At 40.0% G+C, this 19,434-nt stretch overlaps 1 protein-coding gene across 2 annotated transcripts in view; it reads left to right on the top strand.

Annotated features, from left to right (window-relative positions):
- Positions 1-19,434, top strand: part of LOC130916917 (cysteine--tRNA ligase, cytoplasmic-like) — an 82,120-nt gene that overhangs the window by 41,468 nt on the left and 21,218 nt on the right. For both annotated transcript variants that reach the window (XM_057837959.1, XM_057837958.1), the window contains 10 exons: positions 1,591-1,689; positions 2,883-3,032; positions 3,215-3,355; positions 9,417-9,505; positions 9,595-9,716; positions 9,881-9,993; positions 15,803-15,931; positions 16,034-16,163; positions 16,405-16,508; positions 16,606-16,703. In XM_057837959.1, coding sequence (XP_057693942.1) covers positions 1,591-1,689; positions 2,883-3,032; positions 3,215-3,355; positions 9,417-9,505; positions 9,595-9,716; positions 9,881-9,993; positions 15,803-15,931; positions 16,034-16,163; positions 16,405-16,508; positions 16,606-16,703 — 1,175 coding nt within the window. The remainder of the gene's footprint in view (positions 1-1,590; positions 1,690-2,882; positions 3,033-3,214; positions 3,356-9,416; positions 9,506-9,594; positions 9,717-9,880; positions 9,994-15,802; positions 15,932-16,033; positions 16,164-16,404; positions 16,509-16,605; positions 16,704-19,434) is intronic.

Raw genomic sequence — 19,434 nt, 5'->3', positions numbered from 1 at the left:
TTTTTGTGTACCGTTACACCTCTATTAAATTATAAACCTTTGTTCAGTGAAACAAATATATTTTTGTACGTTCAACATAATTTGGGAGGGTCTTGGCTTTCATATGAGCCATTTCTGAAACCAATTGAATAATTAAAAGTCAGGTTATTAGCAATTGTTTCTACAAAATGGATAAGCGACAAGACTTTTGTCAGGGACTGTATGTGCTTTGTGACCATCTCTACGGGCCTCTGTACTGTTGCCTCACCCATCACACACAAATTTATCTGAAAATTATGTCAGTCGTTTATGCTGTAAAAATTGTCCTTAATGCAATCGTTTTATAGATTTTGTGATTAATTTCAAGTGAGGACGTCATAACTCCCGTGGCTGACGGAGCGTATCAACTTTCTCAATAACTGGGGTGTCAAATACTAGCACAAATGAGTTCGGGTCCATTTTGCAGTAAACGCGGGGCTTGAGATTAGGATTTCGAGTAATGTCATCACTGGTATTGGGATAAATTACTGCTACGTTGACCTGAGCCAGTGGTTTTGATAGTGGGGCCAATGAACTTCAATTTCCCTTATTTTCTAGCCCGACTGGGTTTTATAACGACACTTAAATCTATTTCTAATTTCATACTTAACCGAGGTAAAAATACTGGCTAATGTAATCGAAATTTACCGAGTGCATTCATGTCGATGGAAGCATTTCTCCCCTTGAATATTGAGCTCATTTTTGATTCTTACATCCTATCTGTCGTATTTCCATCACCCAATTCTTTTATGTTTTTCTAGATATATTTATTATAATATATAACACATTTTTGGGGGAATGGAGGGAATAATAATATGCATATCATTAAAACTTTTGTTGGGGTGCCTGTTGGGCAGAAGAATACTTCGGGTGTGGAATATTGAAAACTTGATAGGTGGGACGTACTATGTTCTATGACTGCGTTAGACGGTGTTCAAATATACAAGTATTTATGTAATTGTAGTAAACTTTATTCCTTGCTGAATTTTAGATGTTTGACTTATTTTGTCTTATATCTGGGTGTCTGTTTTGGGATCAAAAGGGGGCTGGGTTAATTTTCTGAAGTAGTCAATGTTGTACTCTTGTTATTTCCATCTTATTTGTCCTAGCAAAAAAGATTGATGACTTCACGCTTGTCAGATCTACATTTTTAAATAGAAAATAAATTGAGTCAAATGCTTATTAAATAAATCTCCATCCACTTGGAAAAAAGTTTTTAGTCATTCGTCTTAGCTTGTCGCAGTTCTAACAATATGGTATGTCCAAATTTTGCGTGCTGCTGAAGCCCATTTTTGGCCTGCTTTTGTTTCTTTTTTGTGCGTGTGTGTGGTTTTGTGTTTTATTTGTATTTTTTTGGTTGATGGTCCAATGCGACAGCTAGGGACCAAATGAATATTGCACATATTACCCTATACTGAGCGTGCAGGTCAAGACTATTGATGTAAAGGTTCGCGTATGGGAAAAATTGTGGGTTTTGTACTGAGTGCCATTCAATCAACGACCACGTACTGAAAAACGTTAGGGCACCAGTTATATTGTCTCAATTTGTGTGTTGCTACTCTTATTCTGCAGATCATTAAAAGGGCACGACAGAACTACTTACTGGACCAGTACAAGGAAAAACAACCAGAACCTGCTCAAATCCTAAAGGATGTGCTGACTGCTCAAGTGGTGAGAAACTAGAAAAATATGAAATTATGTTAAGGGTGTGAAGGGCACAGTTGCAAGAAGTTGCCCAAATACCAACGGCTCGCATCTTTTCCAGTGCTGAAGTGTATTTATGCAAGACACTGAACCCCAATTTTTTTTCCAGTGGGCTTGGCAGCACTTTGCAGGGCAGAATCCGCCCATTGTTGTCTGAATAGCTGTGTACAATTTAAGCCTCTGGAAGGCACTTTGGGCACCTTCATAGGGTAGACTAGCAAGCGCTATATACCGTATTGGCCCGAATATAAGACGGCCCTGATTATAATACGACCCCCTCTTTTTCAAGACTCAAGTTTTGAAAAAAGACATTTTGAACACCAAATTAATTTTTATACAGAAAATAATTACAGTACATCTGAAACAAATGATTATAACAATATATTTAAGAGAAAAAGCATGTTATTTTGCCTCATTCAAATCTTAATATCTGAACATATAAATATGTAAACTAAAGTGCAATCACATTCGTAAATGAATGGCTTCTGGTGTTTGATATGTAAAATAAACCAATCTATTGTGATAAAACAACAAAATTGCAATAACTGCAATAAGCATCAAAGTGAAGTCTAACTGTAACTGTAGTCTTGAAACAAATCTGAATAAGGAAAATCATGGCAATATAATAATGCAAACTGGTTAAATTTGAGAGTAGCTGGGATCTGTCATGACAAAACATGGCTTTTACATAGTTTTTAGCAACGTCTGCATAGTTTGTACCGGTTATTGGCTGCAATCAGGTTGCTTCTTCCTCTACACACGTCACGTCAGCGCGTTGTCCCGCAATTAAAGTAGTCCGGCCAAAACGTGATGCTTGGAGCTGGCAAAATGAAACGATTCTTCGAGGTTAATAAAATTACTCGGTTCAGTTTTTAAACTCGAGTTACTCAAGTTGCTCGAGTATTCATTTCAGCTCTAATAAAATCTCAAACATTGTGAACATGTGAGGGAAAATACGGCGCATTACGGAAACTGGCATTAGTCTAGTTATGTTTTAGTCTCCCAAAACAAGTTGACGAAATATTTTCATTATCGTCATCGTTGACGAAAACAGCACTGATCCAAATAAGTGAATGCTACGCTAAAGTAATAATTTAAGCAATTTGAAAATTGTGTAGAAGTAGCTGTCTGATTTTAAATTGCTCACTTGTGATCCTCAGCCCTTTCAGGCCCGCTTGAGCTCAACTACCGACCCAGATAAGAAACATATGCTAGAAAGGCTTGATGCCGCCATTACGGGCGCTCTGCAGCCTCTGCAGGCAGCGTTGGACAATAAGGCTACAGATGATGTGGTTCAACCTCTAGGCCAGGTATGACTTACCGTCAAAATTTTAAATCAATGAAACAACTTTGTTTTACATACTTATTTTACATTTAACGTGTGTCTGCATGTATATGTTGGCCTATATAACACATTGCCATAGACAAAAGTTTCAGTGATTTGGGAATATGTTTGACATGAAAATATTCAAATAGATAAAATTTCTTCTAGGCTCTACTTGCAAATTCCAAGGACATGCTGTCTGACTGGCTGGATGGTCAGTTTGGAAGTGAAGTCACAGACAACTCAATCTTCTCAATTCTGCCTAAATTTTGGGAGGGAGAGTACCATAAAGACATGGCCGCCTTGAACGTAAGTAGCAGTGGCCAGTTTTAATCAAAGGTAATGGTGAGTCACAAACCACTCACTGAGTGTCCATCCTTTTCACATTTACCATCTGAAGGTCTGTCACATTAAAACAGATGTTGTTTTTGTGGGTGTGTGTACACTATTATTTTTAAAAATCTATTCCAGTCATTCTGCTGTTGATGACATTTAAATTTGGTAGGTACATACGTATGGCCTATGAATGTAGGTATGCACTTCGCGATTCATATATAAGGCGCACCGGATTATAAGGCACACTGTCGGCTTTGAGAAAATTTAAGGCTATTAGGTGCGCCTTATACAGTTTTCCAGACTGCGACCAAATGGTCGCATTTTATGACTGAAATTAGAGCCAGTGCGAGTATTTTTTTCATCTACTACTTTTTTTTTTTTTTTGCTGACAAACTCTTTTTTGGTTAAATCCACTAGTTGGCGGTAATGTAACAAGGTGGTTTGCCAAGGGACAATACAACAGAAGAAAAAGAAGGTGGAGGGAGGTATAATATGGGTTGCGGGGAAAACTTGACATTGGCGAAAAGGAGAATACTTGACTTTCTTCCCAACAAACCAGCAGGCACGGTGTCAAAGGAGTCCGACGGGGGGAATAAAGGCCCAAGTACACTGCATGCGTGATCGTTGCGGTTCCGGTGCGGTTCAGTGTTGACTGCGTGCCACGCAGTCCGTCAAAAACAGGCAAATCATACCGGCTGCTGCACGGCTGCGGTCCGCCAACTCCGTCCCCTCGTGAGCTCTCGCGTGATCGCGCGCGATAATGTGCCATTTAAAACAACGACAAACACACGGAGTCTGTAGTATGTACTCATCAGAGAAGCAGAGAGACTCAGCACATTTTTTTCCTTGCATATTGATATTGTAACGTTTGCTAAGCGGAAGTTTGGCCGCGAAAACAACACACGAGCTTCAACGCCTTTTTCCTCTTTTTCTTTATTAACTTACCGCCACCTCACCAATGCAAAAACATCAACTACAGTGGGGAGAACAAGTATTTGATACACTGCCAATGGGTTTTCCCATTGTCAGTGTATGAAATACTTGTTCTCCCCACTGTATTTACACTGACGCTATCTAGTCCACCAATCGGAGCGTCGGGCTGGTGCACCAGCACACCAATGACAGCCCCGCGTTGGTGCATAAATTAATCCACCGATGACAGCCCCAGTCGGCACAACACCGGCGACGCTACAATATTTTAGTTGTGTCTGTCTCTTAATTCCAGATTGACTGCATCGTGTTGAGATCAGGGCTCCGTGCAGGGGGGCTATTATGCCCTTGGTTGTGTCGGTGCGTTTATATCTTTGTGCACATTTAAAATTTATGGCACATAACATCTCATAGAGCTGTTATAAACAACTGATAAATAATATGTCATATTTATAAAATGGATAGCAAATTATATACGACACGAACTAAAAAAACAGCGTACTTGGAATTGGTGTCTCAACACTGCAGATTCATGTACCCAGCGCAAACTGTTGTTTTTTCCTATTAAGAGTCAAGTGAAATGTAGGAAAGAAAGAGAAACGTCTTGAATAGACCACCAGGTCGAAACTTGTGGGTGTCTCTTTTTTCTCTTTCGTACTTTTCCTCCTCGACTCTGTATACAAACCGAGATTGTTTGTGCGCGGGGCACGAGAATTTCTGCAGTGGAACCACTTCCAGATACGCTGTTTTTTTTTTTTTTTTTTTTTTTTTTTTTTCTTAGCACGTCGTGTGTTTGATATCATTGCCAGAAAAACACACATAATAGGACACTTTGCAGTTTCGCTTTTAATGGTGTCCTTATAGTAACGATCTGCTGCATCGTATATCACTTTGTGACTTTCCACCTCCATGATGAAGCGCTCATCATCCATTTTCGCTCGTGTTTAAACCGTGATTAGGCACCTGGGCTTTGGACATCAGGCCCAGCTCCGCCCATTTTGTCGGATGCGTGTCTGGCAGAAATAGAAAATAGCCTATACCATCCGGCGGGCATGCGGCACGCCGGAGGTGGTTCGCAGTCAATCCGGAGACCTGACGCGGCCGGTATACGTTGAACAATAGGATATAATGGGAACGGATTGGCTCCGGCGCTACTTTTTCCTGAGTCGGACCGGAACCGCAACGATCACGCATGCAGTGTACTTGGGCCTTAAGTCCGACTCAGACTATGAGCGATGGCAAAATGCAAAAGTCATTCAAGTCGCCGTTGAGCTGTAAGCCAACGTAGGGGGCGCGATGTGACTGCAGTGTCAAGCGGCAGCGACACGCACCGCCCTCTGCCTGCATATCATCGCTCCTCTGATTAGCTATGAATTTGGAGGGCATTTAAAAATGTCCAGTCTGAGCGACGACAACTTCCCATACTGCTGCATTTTTTTATTTACTTGAGAGAGTTATTAAAAAGTACAGTCATGTGAAAAATTAGGACACCCCATTAAATCTTCAGTTCTTTATTAAGAAATAATAATAATAATAAATTTTATTTATAGAGCGCTTTTACCGGTGCCCAAAGGCGCTTTACAGTTGAGGAAAAATAAATAAATAAAGCTCACACAACATGGGCAGTAATAAACAATAGAGAAAATAATTACAAATTAAAAGCCAGTTTTAAAAGGTGAGTTTAACCAATTTTTTGAATGTGGGAAGATCAGAACAGGTGCGGATGGTTTTAGGGAGTGCGTTCCGGAGTGAGGGGGCAGCAACGGAGAAGGCTCTGTTAACATAACAATGTCTGACCTTGTTCTTCTTTATCTCTGCAAAAGAAAGTGATTTATTTGCAGGTAAACAAAAAAAATAACATTGTTTTACTCATTAAACCAAAAATATCAACAAAAATGCATATTCTAACTGAGGAACAAGTTAGGACACCCTACCACCTAATAGCTAGTGTTTCCCCCTTTGGCTAAAATAACTTCAGTTAGACGCTATTTGTAGCCATCTAACTGTCTTTGGCATCCGTCTAAGGAAAGTTTGCCTCACTCCTCAACAGTGTTGTTAATAACGGCGTTAGAATATAACGGCGTTACTAACGGCGTTATTTTTTTCAGTAATGAGTAATCTAATTAATTACTTTTCTCATCTTGGCAACGCCGTTACCATTACTGAGGCAGGAAAGGCGTGCGTTACTATGCGTTACTAAGTTGGTTGAATAAAAAAAGTCTGAGAGAGACAGACTCACGGAGACAAGAGAGCAGAGCAGGAGTGGGGAAGACGCCGTTGCAAACGCGATGCTAGGTGGCTCCAATAATACCTGACTGTAGCCATAGCCTACAAACTACGCCCACATGATACGGTAGATATCACATATTATAGAACTAGATGCAAATGACAGACACGGCTGCATTGGCAACATGTTTTAAGGACTACGTGTGTTAGTAAACAGCCACCATCTTAAAGCAGTAGACCTCTCAGGAAGGCTGTGATGTAGAGATCCTTCCTAGCGAACCTAAGTAACTTTTTTTTTTTAATCTAAAATGCTCCTAAATTGGCAAAATCTTGACTTAAATCTATCTTTAAATGATGAAACAGTTTTAAAACTTACACATGTTGAAAGTAGACAGAAGGGAACTAATGCAATAACAGGAGCAATTTTAACAACTTTACTGGTTGATTCACAACTTTAAATGACTTCCACACATAGCAAAGGTTACTATCTAGTTATCGCAATATCCGCAGTACACCTGTGTCTAGTTAAGTTTAGGGTAGAGAATTGGACTAGGACCAATTGTCTCCAAAACCCTTTAAACTTCAAATTGTGTGACCTGTTTTTAATTTTTTTTAAATTTAAAAAAAAAAAAAAATTTTTTTTTTTTGAGGAAAAAAAAAAACATGAAAATTATCACTAGTTACTTTGCCAAGTAACTAATTACATTCAGGTAACTGAGTTACTAACGCAATTACTTTTTGGGAGAAGTAATTTGTAACTGTAATTACTTTTTTAAAGTAAAATTAACAACACTGCTCCTCAACGCAGAATACTTTCAAAAGTAACTGACTGTTGAAGTGAGTGAAAACACCTTGGTGAGATCAAAGGAGCGGTCTGAGGCCTTGAAGAAGAAGATTGTAGACTCTTATGAGTCTGGTAAGGGATTTCAAAAGATCTCAAAAGAATATAAAATCAGCGATCCCACTTTCCGGAAAATAGCCTACAAGTGGAGGACAAAACAACTGCCAATATCCCCAGGTCTGGCCGTCCAAGCAAGTACGCCCCGAGAGCAGACGGCAACATGCTAAAAGAAGTATCCAAAAACCCTAAAATGTCATCACGGGACCTACAGTCGGCTCTTGCTACCGTTGATGTGAAAGTGCATGCCTCTACAATCAGAAAGAGACTTCATAAGTATAACCTTCATGGGAGGTCTGCAAGGAGGAAACATTTGCTCTCCAAGAACATGAAGGCCAGACTGTAGTTTGCCAGAGTGAATGTAGACAAAGACCAGGACTTCTGGAATAATGTTCTTTGGACAGATTAATCTAAAATTAAATTATTTGGACACCAGAACAGTGGACATGTTTGGTATTAACCCAATACAGAATTCCAGGAAAAGAACCTCATACCAACTGTGAAGTATGGAGAGGAAAGTGTCATGGTTTGGGGTTGCTTTGCTCCAGCAGGACCTGGGCAGCTCACCACCATGAATTCTATCGTGTATAAGAGGATGCTTGAGGAACATGTGAGACCATCTGTGAAAAAATTCAAGCTGAAGCAAAACTGAACCCTGCGACATGACAGTGACCCAAAACATACCAGTAAATCCACAAGGACTGTCTGAAAAGTAAAATGGAGAGTCCTGGAATGGCTGAGTCAAAGCCCAGATCTTAATCCCTCTGAGAGGCTGTGGGGTGACTGGAAACGGGCTGTACATGCAAGAAACCCCTCAAACATCTCACAGCTGAATGTATTCTGCGTTGTGGAGTGGGGCAAACTTTCTTCAGACCGATGTCAAAGACTGGTAGATGGTTACAAAAAGGGTCTCACTGAAGTTATTTAAAACAAAGGGGCTAACACTAGCATTTAGGTGATATGGTGTCCTAACTTTTTTCTCAGTTAGAATATGCATTTTTGTTGATATATTTGGTTTAATAAGTGAAACAGTGTGAATTATTGTTGTTTACCTGGAATCAGACAAACATTTCTTAATGAAGATCTGAACATTTAATGGGGTGTCCTAATTTTTTCACATGACTGTATGTGCTAGTACACTGCTAAAATGATTGCTTCTCCATGTAGACAAAGTGTGGCATGTGGATGTCTATTTTCGGGTTGGCCAGTGTCCTCCCAGGGGATTTGTCGATCAATAAATCTATTGCTTTTTTGCTGTAATAGCAGTATACCGGTGGATGTAAAACTGATAGAGAATAAAATATATATTCATAAGTTTGTAGTTTTACGCATTTATTATGAACGTAGTTCTTGATTAAACAGTGAAAATTAGAGTAAAACTTTGCATGTCGATTTACAGTGTGCACCCCTGAATCTTCGGCTTGTGCCCCTGAAATTTTAAATTGGCGCCACTGTGCTTCTCGTAACAAATGCTAGTCTGGAGCCCTGTTATTGTGCGGAAAATACAGTAATTGTGGACTCACTGTTGCCTGTAGGTTAGGATTTGGCCGGTCAAGAGCATGCATCTTTGTCACAGCCTTGATCCTGTCGTAGTAAATTAGTGCTTGATTTACCACGTGAGAACAATGTACAGATTCCATCATTGTATTGGAGCGATACATGTATCCACTATCTCACAGGTGTCAAACCGGTCCTTAAAGGGCCGCAATGGGTACTGGATTTCATTCCAACCAAACAAGATGAATACCTTTTCACGAATCTGGTGTCTTACAAGTGTAATCAGTTGATTGAAGTCAGGTGCTGCTTATTTTAGCATAAACCTCATTGGTTGAACTGTCTGTGCTGGATCTGTTGGAACAATTGGTTTGACACCACTGCACTATCTGATATAAATTACTTATATACTGTACTGTATATTTAGCTTAACATTGGTGTATTAGTTTTCAATTAGTGTAATAAAATGATCTTTCTGTTCTCCAGGTCCTTCCTCCTGATGTCCTGACTCGTGTCAGTGAATACGTGCCAGAGATTGTGGAGTTTGTGGAGAAGATTGTTTCAAATGGCTATGGGTAAACTAGAACATTCCATTGTTACGGCTTGTAACTTACAACTGTTATTTTCTCGTTACAAACGATAATAGGTAAAATGTTGTTTTTAGGTATGAATCAAATAGCTCTGTTTACTTTGACACTGCAAAGTTTGATGGAAATCCACAGCACTCCTATGCCAAACTTGTTCCAGAGGCAGTTGGAGATCAGAAGGCTTTACAAGAGGGGGAAGGTACACGATGAAATATTTGGGATGATTACAGTGTTGATTTTTACTTAGCTTTCCATAAAACAGCTTGGTCGATCTGACAATAGCAGTTCTCAAAAAGTATATAATGTGGTGGTAAACTGGAACTCTGAGCTTCATTGCTAAAATTGTTTTTTGTTTTCTTGAAGGTGACTTAAGCATTTCTGCTGACCGATTAAGTGAGAAAAAATCACCCAATGACTTTGCCTTGTGGAAAGCATCAAAGCCCGGAGAGCCTTCGTGGGACTCTCCATGGGGAAAGGTGAGTTTTTGTAAGTTTTGAGCTCTCATTAAGGTAACCATGTCTGACTACTGTTATGGAATTCTACCGTGTAACAGTCAAATCACTGGCAATGCTACACAATGATAACAATAACACCATAAACTGTTTCATACAATCATTGAGCTCATCTCATCTGACAAAGCTGTTGTAGGAGGCTGACCAGAAAACATGATATACTTACCATTACCATTAGGGGTGTTAAAAAAAACGATGCTGAGGTGTATCGCATCCTTACACTTGTGTTTTGGTGAAAATAAACAATTCAGAGGCTTCACTTCTACTCCCATCCAGTAGTTGGTAGCGCACAGCAGCATGGCCTTGCAGTCTGCTGAAGTAACAACAACAACATTGGACAAATCGAATTAGAGATTTCTTTACGTTGCCCTCTAGTGGTTGCTCGGATTAGTCCTTTTAGAAGTCTCAAATTTGGGCTTAGTTTGGCTTTGACTGCAAAAAAACAGTATAAGTTAAAGGTGTCAATTATCATTATTGTAACATCAGCAAAGAAATCACCAGTTTTTTAATCATAACACAACACTGCTAGTTTTTGCCGTAGCTGACGCCAGCAAACACATGAAAAGAGAAAGTGAAAACCCTACCACACTTCTGTCACTCTGTCGTCAGTCATACGGTGCGTTCAGGAACAGCAACTGCCACATTAGAACCCGATTCGTTACATTATTATTATTTGTATTATTATAATTCCGATTTGTATTGATAATGTATTTGATTTGCTATGTGTGTTGTAATTGTTCCAGCAGTATTTATGAATGATTTAGCATAGGTTTTTGGGCTGTGGAATGAATGAATTGGATTATAATGTATTCTTATGGGAAAATCCCGCTCGACATACGACCATTTCGACTTACAAACCAGGTCCTGGAACAAATTAAATTTGTATGTATGGGTACCACTGTACAACAAAAGAAAAAATTGCTAACTTGCATAACCAAAGTCCGCTAGCTTCAATGCCATAAAATGCAAACTTTTTTTTTCTTCCCAATGCTCTTAACAAATCGTCCAAACACATATTCCCTCAAAAAAAATGCTAACTATATCTCTAAACTAGATTACGAATGCCTAAACAATCATATTAACTCAAACAAAAACTTCAATCAATCTTATGTGGAGCTTAACAGGGAGCAGCAGCTGGATGCAGCCATGTTGTATCGTATTCACTGTTGCCACTAGAGGGCAGTGTATCCACTTGAATCAATAAAACTAAATGCAAACACTTTAACAACAAACAATTACAACGCCACTCTAATTAAACGAATCCTCAATTCGAAGCTTTTTTCTAATCGAGTTACTCGAGTTAATCAATTAATCCTTGCAGCACTAATACACACTCCTAATTATATTAGCAACAACAATCATGTCAGGAAGAATGTGCTTGTTTTCATTGCAGCAATGTGTTGTATTGAAAAATAAGGAAAATTACTGTTCGTGTTGTTGAAGAGAATGATTTGGGCTTTCCATTGTTCAAGTAGACCCTGAGATAATGGTAATCCTCACATACTTTTCATACAGCTCATAAGGAGTCAACATAGTTTTTTATAATGATGGTAATCTAACACGCTACATAACGTTGTGCAGGGGAAGGTGCTGCCATAAATCCACCAGCAATTTCATTGCTGCCCTTGTCCCTCTTTCTTGTGTCATTGCAAGATACAACGCCAAAATGTTATTTTTGTGACCATGGTTGGCTTTTCTTATATTAATAAAGGGTTAGTAACACTTTAAGACAGGGGAGGGTGTCCAAATTTTTCATAAAGGGCTGCAGTAAGGGCTGCAGTAAGTACAAGTTTTTCATTCTAACCAATTAGTTTTTCACCAATATGGTGTTTTGCAAGTGTAATTTGTAAGTGTAGGTGCTGGTTGTCTTAGCAGAAACCTTATTTTAATAAACTGTCTGTGCTGGGTCAGTTGGAACAAAAGTTTGCACTCTTTGTGGCCCTTGAGGACCAGTTTAGCAACACCTGCTTTTAGGTTTGTACGTACATCGGGCCTATTCTGGACAGTCTTGTGTAAAGTAATAAACAGTAGGTCTAATTGTGAGACATTTTAAGTACAGTTGAATAAAGTCTGAACATAGATTTCATAATATATTGACGGGACACTGGGTGCGGGGCTGTTTAACTCATTCACTCCCAGCCATTTTCACAAGAGCAAGGCCCTTCGCTTCCAGCCATTTTACTGGTTTTTGACTGATATTGCAAGGCCCACAGAAAATTCTGTTCTATTGCTATATAAACATGGAACCCACCAACAGAAATATTAGACTCTTCTTTCAGCGGAAAAAAAAGTAAGTTCATATCTTTTTCCATTCTTTAGAAATCAGCATTAGAAAATAGCTTAGTTTGAGCAATTTTCCAATTTTGGATGAAAAAACGGAAAAAATGGGCTTTTTGTAAACGCATACATTTCAAACATAACTTTGACTTTAACACAGCTATTTTTTTGCATAGTTACACCCCAAACATCTGAATAATGTTTTCCTTTTACAAAATATCATAAAAAACCAGACAAATAGAGCTTTTGATAGCAAAGTAACAATTTATTTACACGTGACTACTGAGAGATGACGCAGTTGTCGCTGCGTCAGCCGTATAAACTGTTCCCCCATCGTTGTTTGTCTCACAAAGATGGATTATTGGATTATTTTTGAGTCTCTGTGGGGTTTGCTCGGCGAGCCCGCTTCACTAGTTGTCCCAGTCGTTTTGCTCTGTCGTCCAGCGCCTGGCATCCCGGGCGTCCTCTTGGTACTTTTGCTCGGTCATTCGCTGCCTGGCATCAAGCCGCCAGCGCTCCGACTAATCTGCCTGGCCGTTCACTGCTGTTGAATCGGGTTGCGGGTCTAATAAAATGCGCTACTGCCCTCCAGTGGCCAGTTTTATTGCTTTAAAATGCGTTTTGAGCTTTGTTCTTTGTTTTTCAGATAGATCGGAAGCTCTAGATGCTTGTAATTTTGGGACAGTGAAGCATTTAAAAATAGAACGCATTTATACGTTTCTGGGAGCAAATGAGTTATTAGGGGGCCTATCTCCGCCAAAGCTGACCGAGTGGAAACGCGGACAAGGGCGTTACACGTTGAAAGTTCTTGTGAATAAATGCTTAAATCCCTGAATTCTTTATATATATATGTAAAACAGTCTCGATTCTTGGTTAAAAATAAAAAACTGGGCAGTTAGCATTTATTTTACGTAAATATTGCGTATTCTGACGCCAGTGCCGTAGCGGTTAATTTCTCCCATTGTTTTTTTTTCACAACGTTTCATAATGCACGTATGGTACGAAAAATAAAATAATTACATTGAATTCTCGAACAAATCCCTCCTGAGACAATCCTTCCTGTTTGTATGCGGTACAGCTTTCGTACTTTTTCAACCTAAATCCGGCGTTGGAGAAAAATTTCGACCGACTGAAGCGGAGTGTAGGACAGCCCCCTACTTGAAGGCGTATCGCAGTGTCTGATGAATGTGGCCCATCAATATCATTATGAAGTCTATGGTCTGAAGGTGACAAAGCTGTGTTGTTTGTGGCAGCCCTTTTAATTTTCGTCTTTTGAACGATAGTCTGTCATATTTTGGTCATCTCAAAATGTGTCTTCGACTAGTTTTTGTTGGCGAAAACTCGACTAATTTTGTCTAGTTTTAGTCGACATTTGCCATAAATGTTTTTGCCTGTAAAATTAAAAAAGTTGGCTCCGAAAAAAAAGGTTTCCAACTATTTTGAATGAACATTGACAGACGAGCACATGTTGTAGCTTCTATCTACAAGGACAACACCAACTTGGTGATAACACACACACACAGCTGGAAAAAGGTACATCACTTTCAATTAATTATACCCATCTAGATGCCACGAACTATAAGAAAAAGTTGTCAGAGAGTTTTAAGAGGCCATAAGCCTAATGAGAAAGCAAATGCTGTGGTAACGCTGAGTTACAGTGGGGAAACATGGGTAACCCTCAACCATGAGAGATAGAATGTGGAAAAAAAACAGAAAATCACATTGTTTGATTTTTAAAGAATTTATTTGCAAAGCATGGTGGAAAATAAGTATTTGGTCAATACCAAAAGTTCATCTCAATACTTTGTTATGTACCCTTTGTTGGCAATAACGGAGGCCAAACGTTGTCTGTAACTCTTCACAAGCTTTTCACACACTGTTGCTGGTATTTTGGCCCATTCATCCATGCAGATCTCCTCTAGAGCAGTGATGTTTTGGAGCTGTCGTTGGGCAACACTGATTTTCAACTCCCTCCCCAGATTTTCTATGGGGTTGATATCTGGAGACTGGCTAGGCCACTCCAGGACCTTGAAATGCTTCTTACGAGGCCACTCCTTTGTTGCCCTGGCTATGTGTTTGGGATCATTGTCATGCTGAAAGACCCAGCCACGTCTAGTCTTCAATGCCCTTGCTGATGGAAGATTTTCACTCAAAATCTCTCGATACATGGCCCCATTCATTCTTTCCTTTACACAGATGAGTCGTCCTGGTCCCTTTGCAGAAAAACAGCCCCAAAGCATGATGTTTCCACCCCCGTGCTTCACAGTGGGTATGGTGTTCTCCGGATGCAATTCAGTATTCTTTCTCCTCCAAACACAAGAACCTGTGTTTCTACCAAAAAGTTCTATTTTGGTTTCATCTGACCATAACACATTCTCCCAGTCGTCTTCTGGATCATCCAATTGCTCTCTAGCGAACCGCAGACGGGCCTGGACGTGTACTGGCTTCAGCAGGGGGACACGTCTGGCAGTGCAGGATTTGAGTCCCTGGCGGGGCATTGTGTTACTGATAGTAGCCTTTGTTACTGTGGTCCCAGCTCTCTGTAGGTCATTCACTAGGTCCCCCCGTGTGGTTCTGGGATTTTTGCTCACCGTTCTTGTTATCATTTTGAAGCCACGGGGTGAGAGCCCCAGATCGAGGGAGATTATCAGTGGTCTTGTATGTCTTCCATTTTCTAATAATTGCTCCCACAGTTGATTTCTTTACACCAAGAGTTTTACCTATTGCAGATTCAGTCTTCCCAGCATGGTGCAGGTCTACAATTGTGTCTCTGGTGTCCTTTGACAGCTCTTTGGTCTTGGCCATGGTGAAAGTTGGAGTGTGACTTACTGAGGTTGTGGACAGGTGTCTTTTATAAAACAGGTGCCATTAATACCGGTAACGAGTGGAGCCTTGTTAGACCTCGTTAGAAGAAGTTAGACCTCTTTGACAGCCAGAAATCTTGCTTGAATATAGGTGACCAAATACTTGTTTTCCACTCTAATTTGGAAATAAATTCGCTAAAATTTAAACAATGTGATTTTCTGGTTTTTTTTTTTTCACAATCTGTCTCTCATGGTTGAGGTTTACCCATTTTGACAATTAAAGGCCTCTCTAATCTTTTCAAGTAGGAGAACTTGCACAATTGGTGGTTAACTAAATACGTATTTGCCCCAATGTACATTTAGTGTGTGATAATCACTCGGCACAGACCTTTAAAGGCTAAAGCAACATTGCATATTCTCTCTGGCCAAGAAAACAAATTTTACCATGTGTGCAAGCCTGCATGGAGACTGGAGACGAGACACTGGTAACTATTGCGACTATTATTGTTCTCATCCCGTCAAACGTAAACTGGCATTCATCTTGTTATGTTTTAGTCACCCAAAACACTTTTTTAGCTCGTTATCGTCTCTTCGTCATGAAAAAAATGTTCGTTGATGAAATATTTTCATTGTCGTCATGGTTGACGAAAACAACACTGTGACAACGACTTTTGTTTTGAATGTTTGAATAGGGAAGGCCTGGCTGGCATATTGAGTGTTCTGCCATGGCCGGCTCTATCTTGGGGGAGTCTATGGACATTCATGGTGGAGGTTTTGATCTAAGATTCCCTCATCATGATAACGAGCTGGCTCAGTCAGAGGTATAAAGTGAAAACTTTCTATCATTCTTAAGAAATAGAAAACAACTGTTTTTCAATGTATTCCAAGCCAAGAGACGTATTTTGTTATTTTGTACTTTCTAGGCTTTTTTTGAGAATGATAATTGGGTCCGCTACTTCCTGCACACTGGTCACCTGACAATTGCAGGATGCAAGATGTCCAAATCACTGAAGAATTTCATTACCATCAAAGAAGCCCTGGCAAAAAATACAGGTACATAAGTCATTTTACAGACTGACATCAAACACAAAGAAGTTAGACTACAAAAATCCTACTTGATTGCCCTATTGGCTCTTGTAGTCTCATCAGAAAGAGGTCCAAAAGTGCTTTTTGAGCTCTGCCTGTGAAATCCCCAGACCTCACAGTGTGGGATTGATTTTTTTCTCTTGTTGGGATATGTAAAAGATCGCTTTCATTTAAACAGTCTAAAATATCTTTCTGGTTGTTATTGCAGCTCGCCAGCTCCGTCTTGCCTTCTTAATGCATTCGTGGAAAGATACCTTGGATTACTCCCCCAACACGATGGAGTTGGTTGTCCAGTACGAGAGGTTCCTGAATGTGCGTGATACACGACGAATGGATTCCTCAAGCAAATAAATGTTTATCTTAAATAATATTTTGTAATGTCTTATTTTCCTCTTTTTTTGTACAACAGGAGTTTTTCTTGAATGTAAAGGACATTTTGCGTGCCCCTACTGACATCACTGGGCAGTTTGAAAAGTGGGATGCAGCGGAAGTGGCGCTGAACAAAAGGTAGGAGAGAAGAAAAGTCAATGGAGCACATTAAAATTGAGCGGGTATTCCTTCTCCCAAAATGTATGGTGAATGAATAGCATGTTAGCAACATACTGACCCTTTGACAGCCATCTTGACTCTGGCGTCACTGGCAAACAGCAGGAAATTTAAACTGGGATTAAAACTGTGTAGTCTTTCTTTAGTTTATTTGACAAACAAAAGGACTACAAATTGTGACTCGGTGAATTCTAATCTCTAATTCCTTCCAGGTTGTGGAATAGCCTGCCCCTTAAATCCTCACCATCACTCTTCTAGGCCTTTTTTAAATCGAGGTTAAAGGGCGCTTTCACACTAACACTGTTTGGTCCCTTTTAAACGGACCAGAGTTCTTTTTCTTAGATAGTCCGCTTCATTTTGTAAATGTAATTGCGTATCCAAACTCTAGTTCGGACCAAATCCACAAACTCTTGTCCGCTCGGTCTGCTTTAAGCGCGCCCTGCTTCGCTCGTGAATGCAACCGGAGGAGAGCGCGCTTTTGCTACTTTTACGTGCAGCGTCGAAGTACAGCGCGCACGCTATTCAAAATCAACAATGGCAAGAGGACAGACGATTAAAGGGATCCACACTTAGAAAGACTTGTAGTTCTTAAAAGATCAATGTTAATATGAGTTCAAATAATTTGGTGTTAAAACCCCTATTATCTTTTCGTTTTTGTACAATTTGGAAAATTAGTTTAACTTGTACCTCGCCATTATTGATTATATTGCAGTGCCGGGACGTCACTTGGTTACGCTGCCGAGCTTCCAGAGTATGACTGTAGCGATATAAACATGTCATCTGCTCAGCCCTTTCAATTTGAACCCGAGAGGAACATTAATGAGCATGACAGCACTGTCGATATTTCTCAAAACAAGCACCAAAAGCAAAATAAACAGGAAAGACTGGATGATACGAGATGAGAGTAAGAAAAAAAACTGTGTTCTGCCAAAATGTGCTACACCGGCGAAACGTCCTACCGTGCGCTTTCAGCTTGTTTTGCTTAGAATCAAACCGACAGAACATACTAAAGAAAATACTTAAACATAGTAATATCAAATAAGGGTGGTTTACATACGCTACGTGACTAATGTGGTCAACAGATCAACAATCTGCTTTAAAGCTACAACAAGAAAACGCAATTCTTAAAAGCACAGTGTAACAAAAAATCGGATTTGTGCATTAAGACCTGCGGTATGAACGTAGCCTAAGTCTCTGAACTCTTTTTGAAAACCCTGTCATGCTGTTGCTAATCAATGATGAGGATTTCTTACCATTTATGTGACTTCTGATGCTGCATGGTTTTGCTGAGGGCTTTGTAGTCTGGTTGATACTTGGTAAGGTTAAGCTTTATGCAGGCGTTGAGGAATTCAGGATGCGCCACAAATCCTCTGTTTTTCCCCACCATGCACAGCGCACCATCAGTTTACATCGAAACAAGTTTATCCATTGGTAGATTTTTTTTCTTTAGCAAACTCAGTGAAGGACTTGAATAAAACCTCTCCTCTTGTTGTCCCTTTCGTAGTCAAAACTGCAAGACTTTCATCATGTTGTGTGTAACCCGCTGAAAAGTATGATACTAAGGTCTTTTTTTCTTTTAGCCATCTTCTCAAAAGGGTTTCTAAAATTAGCTGACAACGCGATTAAAATGACGGAAGTTTACTTCCTGATCTCACACACATGTGCACATCGGCCGCTATTTTCGACAGCAAAATACGACAACCCTATTTGAACAGTGTCTCTGCCTCATCTGCGTTGCTTATGCAATTGATAGCTAAATACTGTAGATAGACAGACACGACGACATGTATGTTTTCCAAATTACTGTGAACTGGCTTTTTAGTCACCGGTGACCGTCGCTGTTTCGCACAATGCACAAAGGAGTCTAACTGTAGTGGCCAGAAATGGCACAACGACATAAAAATTTAATGCATGCAGGCTTGTTCTGAATAAACTGAACAGAAGGCTAGGACTGGATAAAAACAATTTATTTTGGAAAAAGAAATAACAAGAACAGGAAAGTGCATGTGCAAGAAATCCTGGTTAGTGGGGCTGGGATAATTAACAACAAACAATTTTAATAATCAGTGGCTAATGTGAAATAGCACAAAAAAACAACGATGCTCAAAGCCACCCTGGTTAAAAACGCACAGCAAACGCCAGCCCCACAAACCCTGTATATTGCACAATCCCGTGGACTTAATAAATAACAAAATAAAAAACTATGAAGCCTTAAAATACTGGAATGGGGGGGGGGGGGGGGGGCAAGGTAAATGTCCTCTATGAAGGATTTAAGACACACTTTCTGCTGCTGAAGCCGTATAGGTGCCCTGATGCATCCTCTGTGTATAGCTATTATTCCAACCGACTGCCACAGACATCATCAGACTCTGGTGTTCTCCACTGCCACACCTGGCCTGAAACTCGGCTGATCACTGGCTTGCCCAAGGAAAAAATGTTAGAGCCCCTTACTGGCTGCTCTTTTTAACGCTTATGCCCGCCAGGTTTTCCCCGAGATCTTAGCACCCTTCCCATTACATAATGAAACTTTTTTTTTTTTTTTTTAAATAAAGATTTGTCTGCGAGCCAGACGCAGCCGTCAAAAGAGCCATATCTGGCACGCGAGCCATAGGTTCCCGACCCCTGATTTAGCCTATCAATTAATTACAGGCATGAAAATCACCAGAATGGCTAAAACATTGACTTATTTCAA

This window comes from Corythoichthys intestinalis, chromosome 1 (assembly GCF_030265065.1).
Source record: "Corythoichthys intestinalis isolate RoL2023-P3 chromosome 1, ASM3026506v1, whole genome shotgun sequence".
NCBI lineage: Eukaryota > Metazoa > Chordata > Actinopteri > Syngnathiformes > Syngnathidae > Corythoichthys > Corythoichthys intestinalis.
This window is presented reverse-complemented; position numbering and strand designations above follow the sequence as displayed.